Source organism: Acanthochromis polyacanthus, chromosome 16, assembly GCF_021347895.1.
Source record: "Acanthochromis polyacanthus isolate Apoly-LR-REF ecotype Palm Island chromosome 16, KAUST_Apoly_ChrSc, whole genome shotgun sequence".
Taxonomy (NCBI): Eukaryota; Metazoa; Chordata; class Actinopteri; family Pomacentridae; genus Acanthochromis; species Acanthochromis polyacanthus.
In genome coordinates this window covers 25,493,000-25,509,400 of record NC_067128.1, presented here as the reverse complement: position 1 = coordinate 25,509,400, position 16,401 = coordinate 25,493,000, and the positions used below count along the sequence as shown (strand labels likewise).

General features: G+C 39.2%; 1 protein-coding gene across 1 annotated transcript; it reads left to right on the top strand.

The window, feature by feature from the left end:
* Window positions 1-16,401, top strand: rab10 (RAB10, member RAS oncogene family). Its single transcript, XM_022199826.2, has 6 exons — window positions 1-720; window positions 6,048-6,108; window positions 8,320-8,458; window positions 11,977-12,066; window positions 13,724-13,825; window positions 15,313-16,401. Exons 1-6 carry the CDS (start codon window positions 594-596, stop codon window positions 15,397-15,399), a joined length of 606 nt encoding a protein of 201 aa, XP_022055518.1. The 5' UTR covers window positions 1-593; the 3' UTR covers window positions 15,400-16,401.

Here is a 16,401-nt window from a genome sequence, read left to right as displayed (position 1 = left end):
GGACTAGGGTGTCGCCGTGGTGGCTCCCATTCGAAGGCGACGGCGGTCGTCTGTATTTCGGTTCTAATCTCTCTAGAAAAAAAGCGAAATCGCTCCGGACAGACAGTGATTTTGACACACTTTTTTGCTGAGATTTTTTTTCAAATTCTTATCGGTCGAGTTTGTGGCAGGGCACTGGAATGACGGGGTGTGCCGAGAATTTGAATTAGCTCGCCGTTAGTTTGAAGAAAGAGTGAGTCGGGGTAGAGAGAGGAGCCATTTTGTCCTGACTGTGTGGGAGAAAAGAAAGAGTGGAAAAGAGGAATCACACGGGAGGAGATTCTTATTTTTGCTTTCTGTTCTCATGTTGTAAGGGGGGTAACAGTCGGGTTTGGGAAATATTACTTATCGGACAAGTCTACGGGCACGTTTTTTGGGTGGTTTTTAGCCAACTAGCTTGCCAAGCTAATCAACAAATCCCAGATTGTTAACTGTAGCAGTCAAGAGGACCGGGGCAGTTGGTCAGGTTGGCCAAGGAGCTGGCTTTAGACTTCAGATAGGTGTGCTAGGTCATCAATTGTTTCTGATCTCTGCGTGACTCGAGGTGGTTTTCAATGGCGAAGAAGACGTACGACTTGCTGTTCAAGCTGCTTCTGATCGGCGACTCGGGCGTGGGGAAGACCTGTGTGCTGTTCCGCTTCTCTGACGATGCCTTCAACACAACCTTCATCTCCACCATAGGTAAGAAGACCAAGGGACACAGGCACAGGATGACGTGTTGTTATAGGTGTTTTGGGTGATGTTGAACCCCCATTCGAGATAGTTTGACAGCTGGGAGACTCGTCTGACACTACCCTGCAGCTGGAAATGGTAGGCAGGACATATTTGGTTAGCTAGCAAGCTATCAGCTCTTCAGGCCTGCACAGGTTAGCTGGAAAGCTAGTAGTGCAGTTTTATGGCCCTTAGTTAAACCGTGGTCACGGCTGTTCGCATCCCTCTGACTTTTACAACGAAACCTTGGTTATGTTATTCTGGTCTAGCTTGGCAGTAACGGGAAGTAAAACCGGTTTAGGTGTCAGAGGACTTGCTGTCATATCAGTTGAGCCAGTGGCTAATAAGCTAAGTAGGCTAGTAGCACCACAGGGCCGTGCTGCTGTTAGAGCAACATTAAAAGTCATCTATTCATGCAAGTCTAGGCGTTTACCTCTTACTATTACCGTGATGGATTTGTTCTGACTGACTGACACCTTAAAGGTAATACATGTCTGAGTCTTTGCTCAAGATGAGAGGTTCCATACTAGTAAAGCCTTCCCAAAAGCAGTGAATAAAAAAAGTATTCAGATCCTCTACTTAAGTGGCAAAACCACTGTATTGTGCATCATTATATATACATAAAATATACTGTGTGTTGTAAGAAGCTCATATGTTGACGGTGTAAAGTATGAGGTAGCAGTGTACTAACTGACATAACTGTTGAGGAGAAAAAATCTCACAGAAACTAGAAATATTAAGTAGTAGAAATGGCTCCTGAGAAATGTTTAAGTCAAGTACTTATGTAAAAACAAACAATTCATCATGGTGGCATCATCAGCCCTTTTTTCTCTCTGCCCTTTACGCATGCATTTAACATTATGCTCACATGAGTCAAGTGTCAAACGATGTCATGGCCCAAGTGAAGGCTCCATTTACTCCTGTTGCTTAAGATCAGTGCTGAGTAATAATGTAACACTAGATGTGCTTTACATGAAGCTTAGTGTTTGCAGTGAGCAAGCTTTATATTCCTGATCCCTGTACTGAGCTTTCATTGCAAGCCCAGCTTTTCGTAACTTGTGTATGATCAAGTTGACCTGACTTTATGCCCAAGAACATGCAACCATAATGGGTGACAGTGTTCCCAGTGGCATCCATGCTAGATTAGATTTGTTGAAATACAGCCATGTCCTGTCACTCTGTTGCAAAGCTTGCTGTCACATGTATTATTTTTTTTGGCTTTGTTGATGTTTTGGCTTTCCCTGATTTCCAATAGTGTTTGCGTTTTATTACACTCCATCTCATTTCTGGAAATAAAGTCGGAGTCTATGCTGTTAAAGTAGAAGCAACATTTGAGTAGCTATGTGGCTTGTTTGGATTAAAGCCACCATATCAGATCTCTTCTAGTTTAGGGGAAAGATGTGCCAAATGCTGTGGTAATAGCAGTCCAGACTAACAGGTTCTTCAGTATTCACAGACCAATGGTGACCTTTGCTCCTTGCAGGGGTAGTTTCCCTGCCAAGGTGGATAGTACGTCAGTGACTATAAGCGTTTGCAGCAACCACAGTCATTGTCTTTTCCTTTCATTTAGAGAAATAGTAAAAATATATTCTGCATACTGTGTTTAACTCCAACTAAACTTTATAGGTTCTAAAAGCACTTACTTCACATGGTGGATAATGTGTTTAACCCTACTAAAGAGATTGTATGGGTGTCTGTTGCTTTATGTTAGTTAAAATGTTATTAAAAATATCAGGATGACCAACAACACAGAGGATAACAGTACTTCAGGAAAGCTGTCCACAGCAGTCATTGTTGTCAGTTCAGGTTAGGAAGTGCCCAGCAGCAGTCTTCTCACTTTAGTTTGTCTAATTTTGTAGTGGGATCTGTGGTCTTGAATCAAGTCAAATGATAGTAGCTCAATAAAGATGTTGTGAAGTGCAAAACCCAACATCATTGTGGAGGCTGTTCTCTTAAAACTACTGTAGTTACATACTCCTTTGTGTTCTTGTCTTTGTTCTACATCTGTATTCAAAACAAAGTAGCAAGCAACATGATTAGCAGTAGAAATGTAAGAATATGTAGTAGTAGTGTAGTCTGGACTTGTTGTTGCCTTTATTGTTGTCAAGGTAAAAGTCTTCCGATATGGATTTATTGAAACAGCCTGGCATTAGTTGCTATGTTGCCAGGGAAAGATTCGTCAGTGTGATTGGGGTCTCACTTACAAGACAGACAAGGCAAAACAAGTTTTTAGATGAACTGGTACAATAACAGAAACAAAAAACACAGTATAAAAAGAGAGAGAGCAATACAAAGAATGTTGAAATGAACAAAGAGAGACAATTAGCATAAACTGTACAGCTGTCTTCTTCATTTTTTTTACAGCCAAAATGTAGCTTGAACAGAAAACACAAAGGCTTTGTTTCCCATTTCTGTCTATATTAGTGACACTCAGCAGATTTGTGTTGTGATCTGAGATAAAAATAGCAAGGTGTATTTAATTGACTATTACAATAGTTGTAAATACATGTGACAGAAACTTTTCCAGAATTCTTTTCTAAATGATAATATACCAGAGATATACAACTTTTGCCTGTTATTTTAATGAAAGCATTCACATAGCAGCCAGGTCTAGAACTTAATACATACCTAAATCGAAAGTCTGAAAGGAACAAAATTCTGTAAAGACACAGCAAAAACAGGACATATGAAACAGGAATGTGTTCTTCCTCTGACACAGTACTCATACCTTTCGAGACACAGATGCACAGCTGCTTCTCAAAATACCCCCACTGGAAACCCCCCTCACTCATCCTCTTTTCCAATCCTCTGAATGCCCCTCTCAGCCCTTCCCTCTTACATATCAGAGGTTATGCAGATTAAGAGTGCTGAATATGCATAATATTGCAATCTCCAGTCTTTTTTCAAATAATTTTGCACGGAAACTGACAAATGGCGACAGTGGAATTTATGCTTGTGGAGTGAATGAGTCCTCTATGATTGAGAAGAAAACCAGCCATAAACCATGTACTTTCTGTTTAGAACGTCCAGTTTAACGGTCGGCTGTCTTGGAAAATATCATTCTCCTCCGGTTAGGCATGCCTCTTTTTCCAGTAATGGGGCAAATGACCTGTGATTGCACAATGCACATATTATCTTGACAACTTGCCATTGCACCTCATAAGGGGAAAAAAAACCCTGATTTACTCAGCGTTTTATTCCTCATCAGGAACATACACATTTATCGTCATCCCTGCTGAGCCTGATTTTTGAGAGCTTAGCTTTTATTAGTTGTTGTCAAGAAAACTCACCGTCTTTCACCATTCTATCCCCAGTTCCCCAATTCATATTCTTCCTATTTGCTCTTACTTTCAATCCAACAGCATCTTTCTTTCCCTCTCTTCCTCTCCCTAGAGTGTGCATAATTTGTAGTGAGTCACACTTTGGCAGCCAGTTCCTTCATTATTTGTTTGCCCTGCCCCACCTACAGCACAGCTGTGTCTTGGACTTTCTAAGCAGCCACAATTTTTGACCAGAGCAGAAATGACAGTTCAAAATTTTACAGGAAAACACCACTTGTTGGCCAGAAGTGAAACCTCCTCTATGCCTTTACACTTACAAAGATAAGAATCATGGGTACTTTACTTAATATTGTCAAAATGATAATTGTATTCACCTCCGTCCATCCGTCCGTACATCCCGCATCCTTGTCTGCGCGATATCTCACGAAGGAATTGTCGGATCTTCTTCAAACTTGATGTCAACATGTATTTGGATGATCACCCGACACCAGTCAATTTGGGTGACCTTCGCATAATTTTCAAGGTCACACTGAGCGTTTGTTGACTTTGACTTTGAAATCCTTGCCTGCGCGATATCTCACAAAGGAATTGTCTGTTATTACTAACATTTTCTTCCAATAACATCTGTTAAACATTGTGGCGGGGGACATAGACACGTTAGTGTCAAATACTTGTTCATTTCAATTTTGCACCTGTTGCTTTCAAATTTTTAGACAAAACGAACTGCTGGTAGGACTATGGCTCATTTTCTCTGAATCGTCAAGAGCTGGAAATAACTGTTGTTGTCCTTTTTGAATAATGTCACGAAATGCCAGTTCTTTATAAATTGCTTAGTTGCTCAATGTATGAAAAAAAACTAAGCCACAGCCATGATTTGCCAAAGCCCGTGAGTGATGTACTCACTTCTTGTATTGTTTGACCAACAGTCCAACACCCAAAGCTATCCAGTTTATTGAAATGTATAACTGAGAAAAACTGAAAATTCTGATGCGAGTGTCTGGAATTGGCTATCCAGCAATTGTTAAAGAATTCAACTCTAGTTGTTTACAATAATTTAAAAAAAAAAGAAGTCATAAGTCGGTGACCACATGCCACCACAATTTTCAAAAGCCCAATGTAAAATCTTCAAGTGCCTTGTTTTACCAGATTAAAAGTCTCTAACCCAATGAAACTCAGTTTACAATGAGTTTAATACACAGAAAAGTTGTAAATTCACCAAGTAGGAAAAATATGACAAAGGCAAGCTTGAAAGGAGGAAACCTCCTGGATGAAATGAAATGGCAATAAACTTAGCACTGCACCTTTATATCCAAAAAAGTTAAACTGAAGGTCCAAGGAAAACTGAATCGTAAGCCTCAATACCTTTCCAATGTGGAACATTTAGTTGCTTGTATACGCACATAGAAAAGTTGTATTCTCTCCACCACTGAACCAGTCCTCTCACTACATCAATCAAGTTGCTTTGACTCAAAAGACAAAACAACTCTTAAGGCTTTAACATTAAATATCACAAACCCACCTAAAGTATGCCAGACTCAATATTTCTTTTCAAACTACATGTGTTTAAGTTTATGCTTTACAGTAATGAGGTTATGGTGATAAAAAAACATTCTCAGTTTTCCTTCCTTTAACCTGATTTCACTTCGTACCCCGGTTTGTGTGTGCCCGTTGTTAGCCAGCTGCTGGTCCCACAGCTGTCTGCTGATAGCCTCAGAGCTTGGGCATGACACTGCAGAATCAGGAAGAGCTAATGTTATTGTCTCTCTGATGGAAACACTTGTCACTCACTTTCCACTTCCCTCTCCCAGTGTCATTCTTTGGCTGTTCCCGATTCGCTATTGTTGAAGTATTTGTCTGAGCTGCTTTTTCTCTTTGTTTGCATCAGTGCCAAAGTCTTTGTATGTAAGCCTTTATTTATTCATTCATCTCTTTCCTAATGGTACCTCGTGTGATACTAGTGCATGCAGCACTTTTGATAGATATTGTGTATGCTGATCTGTTTTTAATTCTTTACAGGAATAGACTTCAAGATCAAAACTGTTGAATTACAAGGAAAGAAGATCAAACTACAGATCTGGTTAGTATGTTATATGTTGTAGCTATTCTTTTTCTGTACCCATGTCAAGGGTTGTTTTGTACTTGTGTGCAGACTGAAAAATACACTGACGTTGTGAGAGTCATCTTGCAGTACAGCCTCTTGAGTTTGTACCTTGTTATATGATAGTGAAACATCTGTTTGACAAACCTCCCTCAAGGACTGAAGTGCGCTAGGGCAGGAAATGATCATCAGTCCATCAGGAGGAATGCTGAGGGTTGTCATTGTAGTCGACAGCTGGGGATTTTCACCAAGTGAAACTGACATTTAAACCTCTTCGTTTAGCAAGAGTAGAACACATACACTTTGTCACTTTGCTACTGAACTTTGGTCATTCAAAGCTGACATTTACAGTCATTATTTAGATGTTCAAACTTTTGAGAGACTGGAACCAGCCAGCCCACAAAGTTTTAACATTTTGTATTGGGAAATGATTGAGTGATTAAAGGTTAATTTTCTGTCATCTCAAAGTGTTTTTTTGCAAGAATAACTAGTATACAGTCATAATTTCCACAATGTAACAGCATTCCATTTTAACCGTAACTGGCTTCAGAAAGAAGTATGGAATAGTCAAGATTGTAATGTTCAAAATGTTTTAAAGCACAAGCCAAGACCCAGTTATTGGTTAATAGTTTTGAAGCCAATACAGAAAAAAGTAATGGATACATAGGTTTTTTTATGTCAGGGTGAACATCTCCACAGGCGACAGCGTTTTCATTCAAGACTGATCTTTTACTGTTATCTAGAACATGGAGACACCTGTGCATCCCCACCCACTGTTATGTGAGAACCAAATACACAAGGGGGAAAAAAACAAACTCCTTTTGAGATTTGATCTTTTTGTCAGACCAGATGGTTTGAATACAGTATGGCAGCTTAGGCTCCAGGTGCTTTTCAGTGTTTGAGGGGCAAACATTTATTTGAGGAACTAATTAACTATTAAGATAACTGTTGCAGCCCATCAGTTTTGCTCAGAGGTTCAAGGCATTATGAGAACTTAGAACAAGTTGTTATGCAGTGACTGTCTTAGTGTGTTTTCATTTCCTAAGCCCAGGTGCTTTGCCCAAAGGAGGCTTCTCGAAGAGACATTTGAAATATGAAAGGACATTTTTTATTTTTAATATTTATCTACTTATTTTAACTGTGTGGTTGTTAGTCAGTCTGTGGCTATGAACTCATACAAGGGGCCAAGGATCTGTATTTGCAAGATAAGTTGCAAAGGTTTTGCAACTTGTACATGTATAAAATGTTTGGTTTAATTCTGATGGTGTTCTGTTTCAAAGTTTGATCACATTTGATCCGTTCCATGAGGCAATGGCCGTGGCTGTTTGCACTACAGTCTTTCTCTACATCACATTGCCCTCTTCCTGACCAGGCAAATTATATCTGAGTTAAATCTTCAAAATTTTACCTTGCCTCCCGAGCATATAGTCACGCTCTACAGATCAGCTTCTTGAAGAGACTTTTAGTATTTTATAGTCATTGTGAAGCAGCCTTTTGTAAGTAAAGATTCGTTTTGCTTTTTGTGAGCCTGGTGCTGCTGGGCTTCCTCTCTTTTAATCTCTTAGCAGTGATAGATGAATGTTGGCAGGGCTTCCCTGATAGGAAAATGTCATAATTGAGGTGCATGCTAGTGCAGACGTGTGAGGGACAAGGCCTGCGGTGGATTTTAATGTGTTTGTACCAGGTTCACTTGACTTCTGTGACATGGCAGACTTTCCAAGTGAAGTACAAGTTAGAATTAAATTACAGTTGTTCCTCTGACAGGGCTTTTTTCCCCTGACAGTCTGAATTGTGCTAATGGGTCATTAAATATTTTATAGCTCTTATTAGCCTCTATTGGTGACCAAAAGAATTGCATCACAATAGCACATCAGGCACACCTTATGATGTCCTGTAACTGGCACATATAATCCGTTTTTCCTCAGTAAAGAGGAGTAAAACGGGTAGACACATAAAATATTGGCCTAATGTATTTTTATGCTATTTAATACAGTAATAATCCTCTTTTTTGCTGTTGTGCTTTGGACTACAGATTGTGACATTTGTGGCTGATAAATGTTTTGATTGGCATGAGTGTAAGTCAAAAAATGGCATGATTTAATGGAGGAATGAAGTCATTGGTCAAAGGCTGCAAATAATTTAAGAAAAAAGTCAATACATATAAACAAAATATGCTGCATGTGTGTGCAGGGACACAGCAGGCCAGGAACGGTTCCACACCATCACCACCTCTTACTACAGAGGAGCAATGGGCATCATGCTGGTCTACGACATCACCAACGCCAAGAGCTTTGAAAACATCAGCAAATGGCTGCGCAACATTGATGAGGTAAGACACAAACACAAAATCCCCCCAGACTCGGTGAACATATCGTCATGTGGGTGTATACTGCTTGGTAAATTTTGATTCTTTCTGGGGAGTCAACTGTTGGCACTCCTGGGAATCTTTTGTTTTATCTTTGGCGTAATGACACAGTGATAAATACTTCATGGGAATGCAGCCAACATGACTAACAAGCTAGCTAAACTGAGTGCAGTGAACTGTGGAACAGGAGTCTGTGACTAAATCACATCAGATGAGCCAGATGTCCGTATGCATCTGTCTCACTGTAGCAGAACCAGGGATTGTACTGTTTTAAATCTGATCACAAGTAAACAAGTAACTCCAAAAGCTCCAGATGCCACAAAGGCTGTCTCAAACACTGAGCCTTTTTTTTTTTTTTAAACTACTACTCTGTGTTAACAGCTAATACACTCCAGGTGCAATAGCTGATTGCACCCTGAGTTGTTGGTTAAAGATGTCAGAAGCCAAAGCAGTGGTGATTTATTACATTGAATACTTGGGTTTGGATTTTGGGTTTGGGTTCTAAAGAATTCTTTAAGAAAAATAAATTGAAATTCTTCTTCTTATTGGTTCAAAAGCAATTTTCCCTTTTGTTAGCTTCTAAACAGTGTACTACAGACACCTACTGTGTATCTGCTATATGTCTGCACCATTCATCATACGAGTTGTATGCATCCGTGTCTGCCTATCTCTTGATGCATTTTCCTAAATAATTTATTCTGCTTAGCTACTCAACTGTTACTGAGTTGTTTTGATTAGCAGATGAACAGTAGAAATTGTGTGATTCTCTTGTAACAATCACCTTAATTTAGCAAATGCTGCTACATAATGCATTACAAAGACAGAATTGCACTCTACTATTGTTAGAGTACCTCAAAATATTCAAGAGATTGCTGTAGTTAGGATCACTTTATTTAGCTCTATTTTTCTGCTAACATTTATCTATGGTAAGCAGGGTTTCACACTTGAAAAATGAAGGAGGGTGCCATAGTAACATTACATGAACAGGAACTCTTTAGTCTGTGTGTTGCAGCGAATACAACACACAGACTTTCATTAACTATTCGGCTTATAGACGCATGTTACGGCTGACTGAAGTAACTCACTTTACACGGAAAACCCACCATTCTGTGTGACAACTTTCTTTTATGGCAGTATGCAGCTGTGCAGACTGTGGCTATGCTAACTTTAGTGGTTCTAAAACTAAATTAATTCACATGATAAGTATCTGTTCACTTTGACAGACAGTAATGGGCAATGGCGGAGAAAGCACTCCGATCCTTTACTTATGTAAAAACACCAGTAGCACACTGTAAAAGTGTCCTGCACTGAAAATGTTACTCAAAGTAAAAGTTTGTTAGTATAATCCAGTTAGAATACTATGGTAATGACAGTACTCACTGGAAAAAAAGCTCACCTGTGACTGTTACATTCCAATACAATATATTATATTGTTGGACTATTGTAAGTCATGCATTAACCCCTTGATGCCGGAATTTATTTACAATTAAATAAAAACCTTTTTTTTGTCTTTTTGTTTTCCAGCTGATGCTAAAATAGTGACGATTACTAATTTGTCCATTACACATAGAGCATAGATATATAATAATTAGGTCCCACTCTGACCGGTCCTATGAGAAACCAGTGCTTGCAAAAGGTTCTGAGGTACCTGTTGAATATGCAGAAGCCAGCATTTGGGGAATGGATACGCTATCTAAGCTGCCGTCTGAAGGAAAGTGGTTTGTTGCAAATTTGGGACAATAGGTATCAAGGGGTTAATGTAAAAGCATTTACTGTTGTAGTAGCCACCTAAACCTCAAAGAACTTCAATCAATCTTTGTTAAGAAATGTAATTAATAAACAGAATCAGAATTGTTAAAATAATTCCAAAGCTACTTAACACCCTCATTATGTATGCAGTCTAAGTTCTTTAGAATCTTAATACTGTTAAACAGGAAAGTTGTACATGTGATACAATTATTCTTTACAGAACAGTAAGTACAATTATATTATTTGTAGATTTAGATTTTTAGAATTTGTCCCCAATTTGTGTCATCCTCCTCCCTGAGAAGTTTTAGAAAAGTGTTAAATGTTTACAGCCATGATATACGACCCTAAAGACGAGGCACTGTAGCCTGATCTATGTGCAACATTTAATGACACCCCTCTCCAACAAAGCTGATATATCAAATTGTTGGGTGGTTACCAGACAAGCTGTCAGTAACACATGGTCAGTTTGTCCTCCTGCCACTCCTCTGTGCATCTCCCTGGAAAACTGCTGCTTTCAGCTTCGTTCTCTACGGTTTTCTTTGGTGGTGGTGCTTTGTCTTGATGATTCAGTTATGTGAATAATCTATTGCAGATTAAACACACCAGACAAGTTGATGTGTGTTGGATTTAACATCATCTATCTTCTTTGTTCCAACAAACATTAAAATATTGTGACACTATCAGTGAGTAGGTGTTACACAGTTGGCAAAGTGTCCTGGGTGAGACTACGTTTCTCTGGAATTCATTTTTCTCACTTTTGGTGTTGAAGAGCTTTGAGTCCGGTCGGTGAAAGCAAACACAATGAATTTCCTGCTAACTAAGAACTCGACCTTGCTCATGTTTTACCTCATTCGATGAGGCTGGTTGTTGTTGCCAAACTTTTGTCCTGCGATCACTCAGGAACACGGGTATCTACTTGTGAACGATTTTAAAACCAAAGGGTGATTTTTATTTCCTTGTTCAATTGTGGTCATTTTTACGTTGAGTTGTCATTTAGTTCGCATCAGATTGGTTTATTAGATTTTTTTTGTTCAAGGATCACCTCTCAAGATATTAAAATGCTCTGCTTACTTTGTAAATTGCTTGTGGGCCAATAATGACTAGTTATTGTGATAAATCCTGTCGGAACATATAAAAGTTTAAAGGTGAGAGGAGGTCATCAAGTGTTGTCTGCACATCAGTTATTCAGCACACTGAAGCAACACTAAGCAAGGCATTTTTTGAGTGAAGGAGGACAGGGAGAATTGAATTAGAACTTAACTTAAATATCTTTGGGGTTCGTACTGTTGGTCGGATAAAACTGTCAATTTATAGATGCATTTTGGCCTCAGACCCCAATAATATCCTTAAAAATAATCCAGCAATTTGAGGAAAGTCTAAAATTGACTTTTTTGTAACTTAAAAACCCCTTTATTCTTTAGTATGTCCTGTTAACCATCTTGAACCCTTTCTTAAAAAGAGCAATGAAGTTATTTTACTAGATGACAGTAACACACTTACTCGATTTTCCACTCAGTCAGTATGCCCCCTGGTGGCTCTTAGAAGCTCTGACATGTCAATACATACCTTTTGGAAAATAATCCTATTCATTGCCTGAGTTTCATTGCATTGATTGGCATAGGGGATGTAGCCCAACTTCTCAGGATTCAACGGTTTAGTGTGAATGAAGTCTAAGATGAAGCTTGAAGTTAAATGTTCCAGTAATTTACACTTTCTTCTCTAACTTTTTTCAGCATGCAAATGAGGATGTTGAGAGAATGCTGTTAGGCAACAAGTGTGACATGGAGGACAAAAGGGTCGTACCAAAAGCCAAGGGCGAGCAGGTGAGATGGTACAGTCCTTTGCAGCTATAAGCAAACATTTATCATCAAAGTCTGCCGTGTTGATTAGTGGACTTGTCGCTGCCCCTTTGCATATTGATTTCATAGCCCTGAACAAATAAGATGTCTACACATTCAGTCCTCTGCAGTTAATCACATTTCAGTCCCACTTTTCCACTTTGAGGGCACAACACAATGACAGCGGTCACAGTTCCATAAGTGTCTTGTTTGCTGGTTCACCATGAATCAATGTTGCTGGAAAATAACTGAAAAGCACAGAGGAAAAACTGAAGTAAAGCATGAAGAACGGCCTTAAAGAGAGGTACTGGAACAGGTGGCAAAGTTTGAATTGTGTAATTGCAGCTCAAAACTGCCACTCAAAGCATTTGTACTAACTAGAAAGTGCAATAAGCTGCTACTGGTCTCTGGATGCCATTCAGTCTTATGTTCTTTACTGAACTACTGTGAAAACAAGAGTTTCTTTGGACATAAGCCAAGTTCATGAACAGTCATTTAATTACATTTACTTTATTCCTGTGTTTTAATTGCCACGCAAAGGCTACACAAATGAGTCCCATGAGAACATTTAACACATTTAACCCTCTGAGCACATGGCAGTTTTCACATTTTTACTCACTGACACCTCATTTTTTACTGCAACATAAAGTCCTACACCTCTATAGAAACAGCACAAACATGGCTAAAAGTAGAGAGAACTCAAAAATATATTGTGTGCGGCATAACACTGTTATAATGCCATAAATCATTAAAGTTCTAGGTGAACTGGACCTATGTGTGCAGAAACATTTGAAGAACAACTAAAGAACAGCACCACTTGCATAGCTGCTTACACAGCATCCTGCTTTACTTGGTCTGCCCACTTCTGCTTCATCCAACATGGAACTGACATGTGATGTCTAAAACCGATGAACATTTAATCAAAATATTAACAAAGTTGGAATAGGGTCTAGTGCAAATCCCACATTGCAGGAACTACAAAATTTTCTTTCTGAAGCTGTTACAAGTGAAGTATTGCAATGCCACAGAGATGGTCAACAAGTCATACTGTCCATACATACAGGAACATGCTTGTATAGTACAGACCACATTAAGAATCCCATCATTTGTTTCAGGAATGCAAAATTTCCAATTCCCATTAAGCTAGGAGTCATCATAACATCTGTCAAAATATTGTCATATGATTTGCATTCACATATTGTTCAGTGTTGTTACAGAATGACCCCTGTTAACTTTTACCTTTGATGGCATCACTTGCCGTTCGTGCCCTCTACTGGTACATGTTTGGTCACAGGATGTATTGTCAGATGTGGTTTAGCCCAGTTCCATCCTGAGCACATCTCTAATCGGCTAGAATGATTGAAAACACCTGTATGGGAGTACAGGGGCTTTAAGAGCTTTGACCCAAAGTACAAATGCAAACTCCCAATGACTGCTCAGTCTGCAGATTAAGCAACATCAGACACAGATCTGCTTACTCCCACACACCTACCCGACTAGTATTGTTGTGTATGTGCTTGAGCGATACACCAGTGATACCCGATCTCTGTTCTGCAGAGGAGATCAGCCACTTTATTTTTGGACTGAGTCATCTTTAAGCCACATCCACACTTTCTAACTCGATCTGCTTTCGCCTCCACAGATTGCGAGGGAGCATGGCATTAGGTTTTTTGAGACGAGCGCTAAGGCCAACATCAACATCGAGAAGGCTTTCCTCACGTTAGCAGAAGACATCCTCAGAAAGGTGTGTGCACTGTCTTTGGGTCTTGGACATTAAAAAGACTATATGTATTCAGTTGTGGTTATTTTTTTTGTCATTACTTTTTCAGAGCCAATGTATTTTATTGACTTTGACTGATAGTCGCTGGGATTCCAGTTCTCAGTTTCAATTTACAGTTAATCGTTGTGTGTGGCCTCTACTGGTCGAGTTATGATAGTTACAGGAACAAGCACGTACTTTTTTTAAAAATTCCTATAACAGCATGAATTTAAATGAGTTGTAATAGTTGAATAGCAGTAGCTCTCAACTTTTTGATCTTGTGACACTTCAGAGACTTAAACACTACAGTGAAGCAATATCAGTTTTTTAGCCTTGTGTTTGTCTTTGAGGCACAAGCAGCAAAGGTTTTCCTCTCTAAATGTTTAATTTGAGTGTTTTTTAAAACCCTAGTGCTCTCTGACCAAATTGCAAGTGCAATGTCAATTTAAATGGATACACCAGAGGGCGGAGTGAAAAGCCAGGGGGAAGGAGATGTAAACAGGGAGCAATAGTTTAATTGTTCAGATGAAAAGTGCCAAACAATAATTGAGCAGCAAATGAAAAAGAGGATTATAATGGCCTCCACATATCTGAATGTCTGGTGATCGTTTTCAGGAAGACACTGACACCGACTATCTGACGTTAGAAAGGTGCGATTGTTCAGGTGTTTCTAACAACTACTCTAATTTTTTTACTTTTACAACTACTATTGCATTTCCCTTCGGGGATGAATAAAGTGATTCAGTTCTACTTTGATAGTTGAATAATATATGGATGTGATGTGCTTCGTCTGCTGTTGTTGACTCAGTGAAGCTGCTAATGTTAAATGTTAAGCTTTCCATCTGGGCACCACTGTAACTGTAGTTGGAAAACCACAGTCAAATTGTTCTGAGTGTGTACAGAAACACAATGACATCACCAACAAATCGGCAACCAGTTGCTGGCAACTATTTTAGTCATCAACTCTTGTTGACTGCTTTAATTATTCATTGCATCCCTACTGTCTGACCTTGTGACATGCAGTTTGGACAACATAAATCCTGCTTAAACTCCATCGTTTGAAGACACAGGAGTGGGATTTAAGTGATCATGTCACTCAGACAACTTTAAATCCATCCAAAGCCTTAAACCACAGCTGAATCAGCCCCCTAGAGTCATCGTTCTGTGTTGTCACTGACAACAGAAGTGCTTTGCATCTGTCAAATGCATCACAGTGCACTGTTAGCAGGTGGTAGTGTACAGTACATGCCACTGACGATACGATTTGTTTGTTAGATTTTATTTCCTGTTGGAGAGCATTGGAATAAATGTATTTCATACTCAAATAATATTGCAGACAGTATAAATGTTGCTGTATGCAGTAGAGTAGAAGTAGGCCGCAATTCTGGACACAAACCAGAGTTGGTGTGTTGCAATACTGAATGTCATGTATTTAATTAGATGTTTTTTTGTTGTGTGTGATTGTGTGACAGACGCCTGTAAAAGAGCCCAACAGTGAAAACGTCGACATCAGCAGTGCAGGTGGAGTCACAGGCTGGAAGAGCAAGTGCTGCAGTTGAACAACAACTCTTTCTTTCACACTAATGCACACAAACACACACACAAAAACACACATATTCTCTCTCTCTCTCTCTCTCTAACTGCTAACTCTAACTCTCTCGTCCTCTAACCTGTCTCATGAGTTTTCTTGCACACTGACACTGTCTCTTTATCAGAATAAAACAATAAACCACTTCACTTGTCTAATCCCCTCTCCACCCTCCATATTCCTCACTCTGCATCTGATGATCATTTTTATTTCTGATAAAAAGAGAAATCCAGTCACGTTTCTTGTCATTTGTTTTAAAGGTCTTTAAGAAAAAAGTGTGAAAAGACAAGCTCATATTTTTAATATTTCCTTTGCCTGAGCTCACCTGATTGGGCATCCTCACCTCCCCCCTTAACCCCACCCACCCACAGCACTCACCTTCAGTCAGAGGAAATCCAAGTAAAAAGAAAATCAAACAAAAAAGACTAATATAGGATTAACATTTTGTACACTTAGTGAGGTTTCTGTTGTCTAACCGTATTTGGTCATTACAATTTGTTACCAAGTGACAGAGGCGTGGCTAGCTCCTTTTGTATGTGGGGGTTTATTTTGTCCTGTGCCTTATATGGAAGACAGGGGCGGGGCTGTGTGGTGGGCAGAGCCACATCCACCCAATGAAATTACAGTTTAATATTATGTCGGTTCAGGCTTTCATCATGAAGAAGCCAAACTGAAGCTAAAGAGTTTGAATTTCTCCTCCAGCCAAGAGAACGGCATTATACCGTATGTCCTGTTTTAATGGTGTTTTATTTGTATCTGTATGATTTATTTTACTTTTATTTTTTCATTTATTTTTTTTCCCTTTTTGGGTTGATTTTTTTTTTTTTCCTGCATGCAGATTTCTTTGGGTTGGAAGCGTTTCTGTAACGTGTAACGTTTGCCACTGGGTAACTGTGGGCGGGAGGTACAGAAGTTCTCTTTGGAAATTCAAACAATTTTGCAGATCCATTAAAAATAAGCTTGTTTAAGTTAA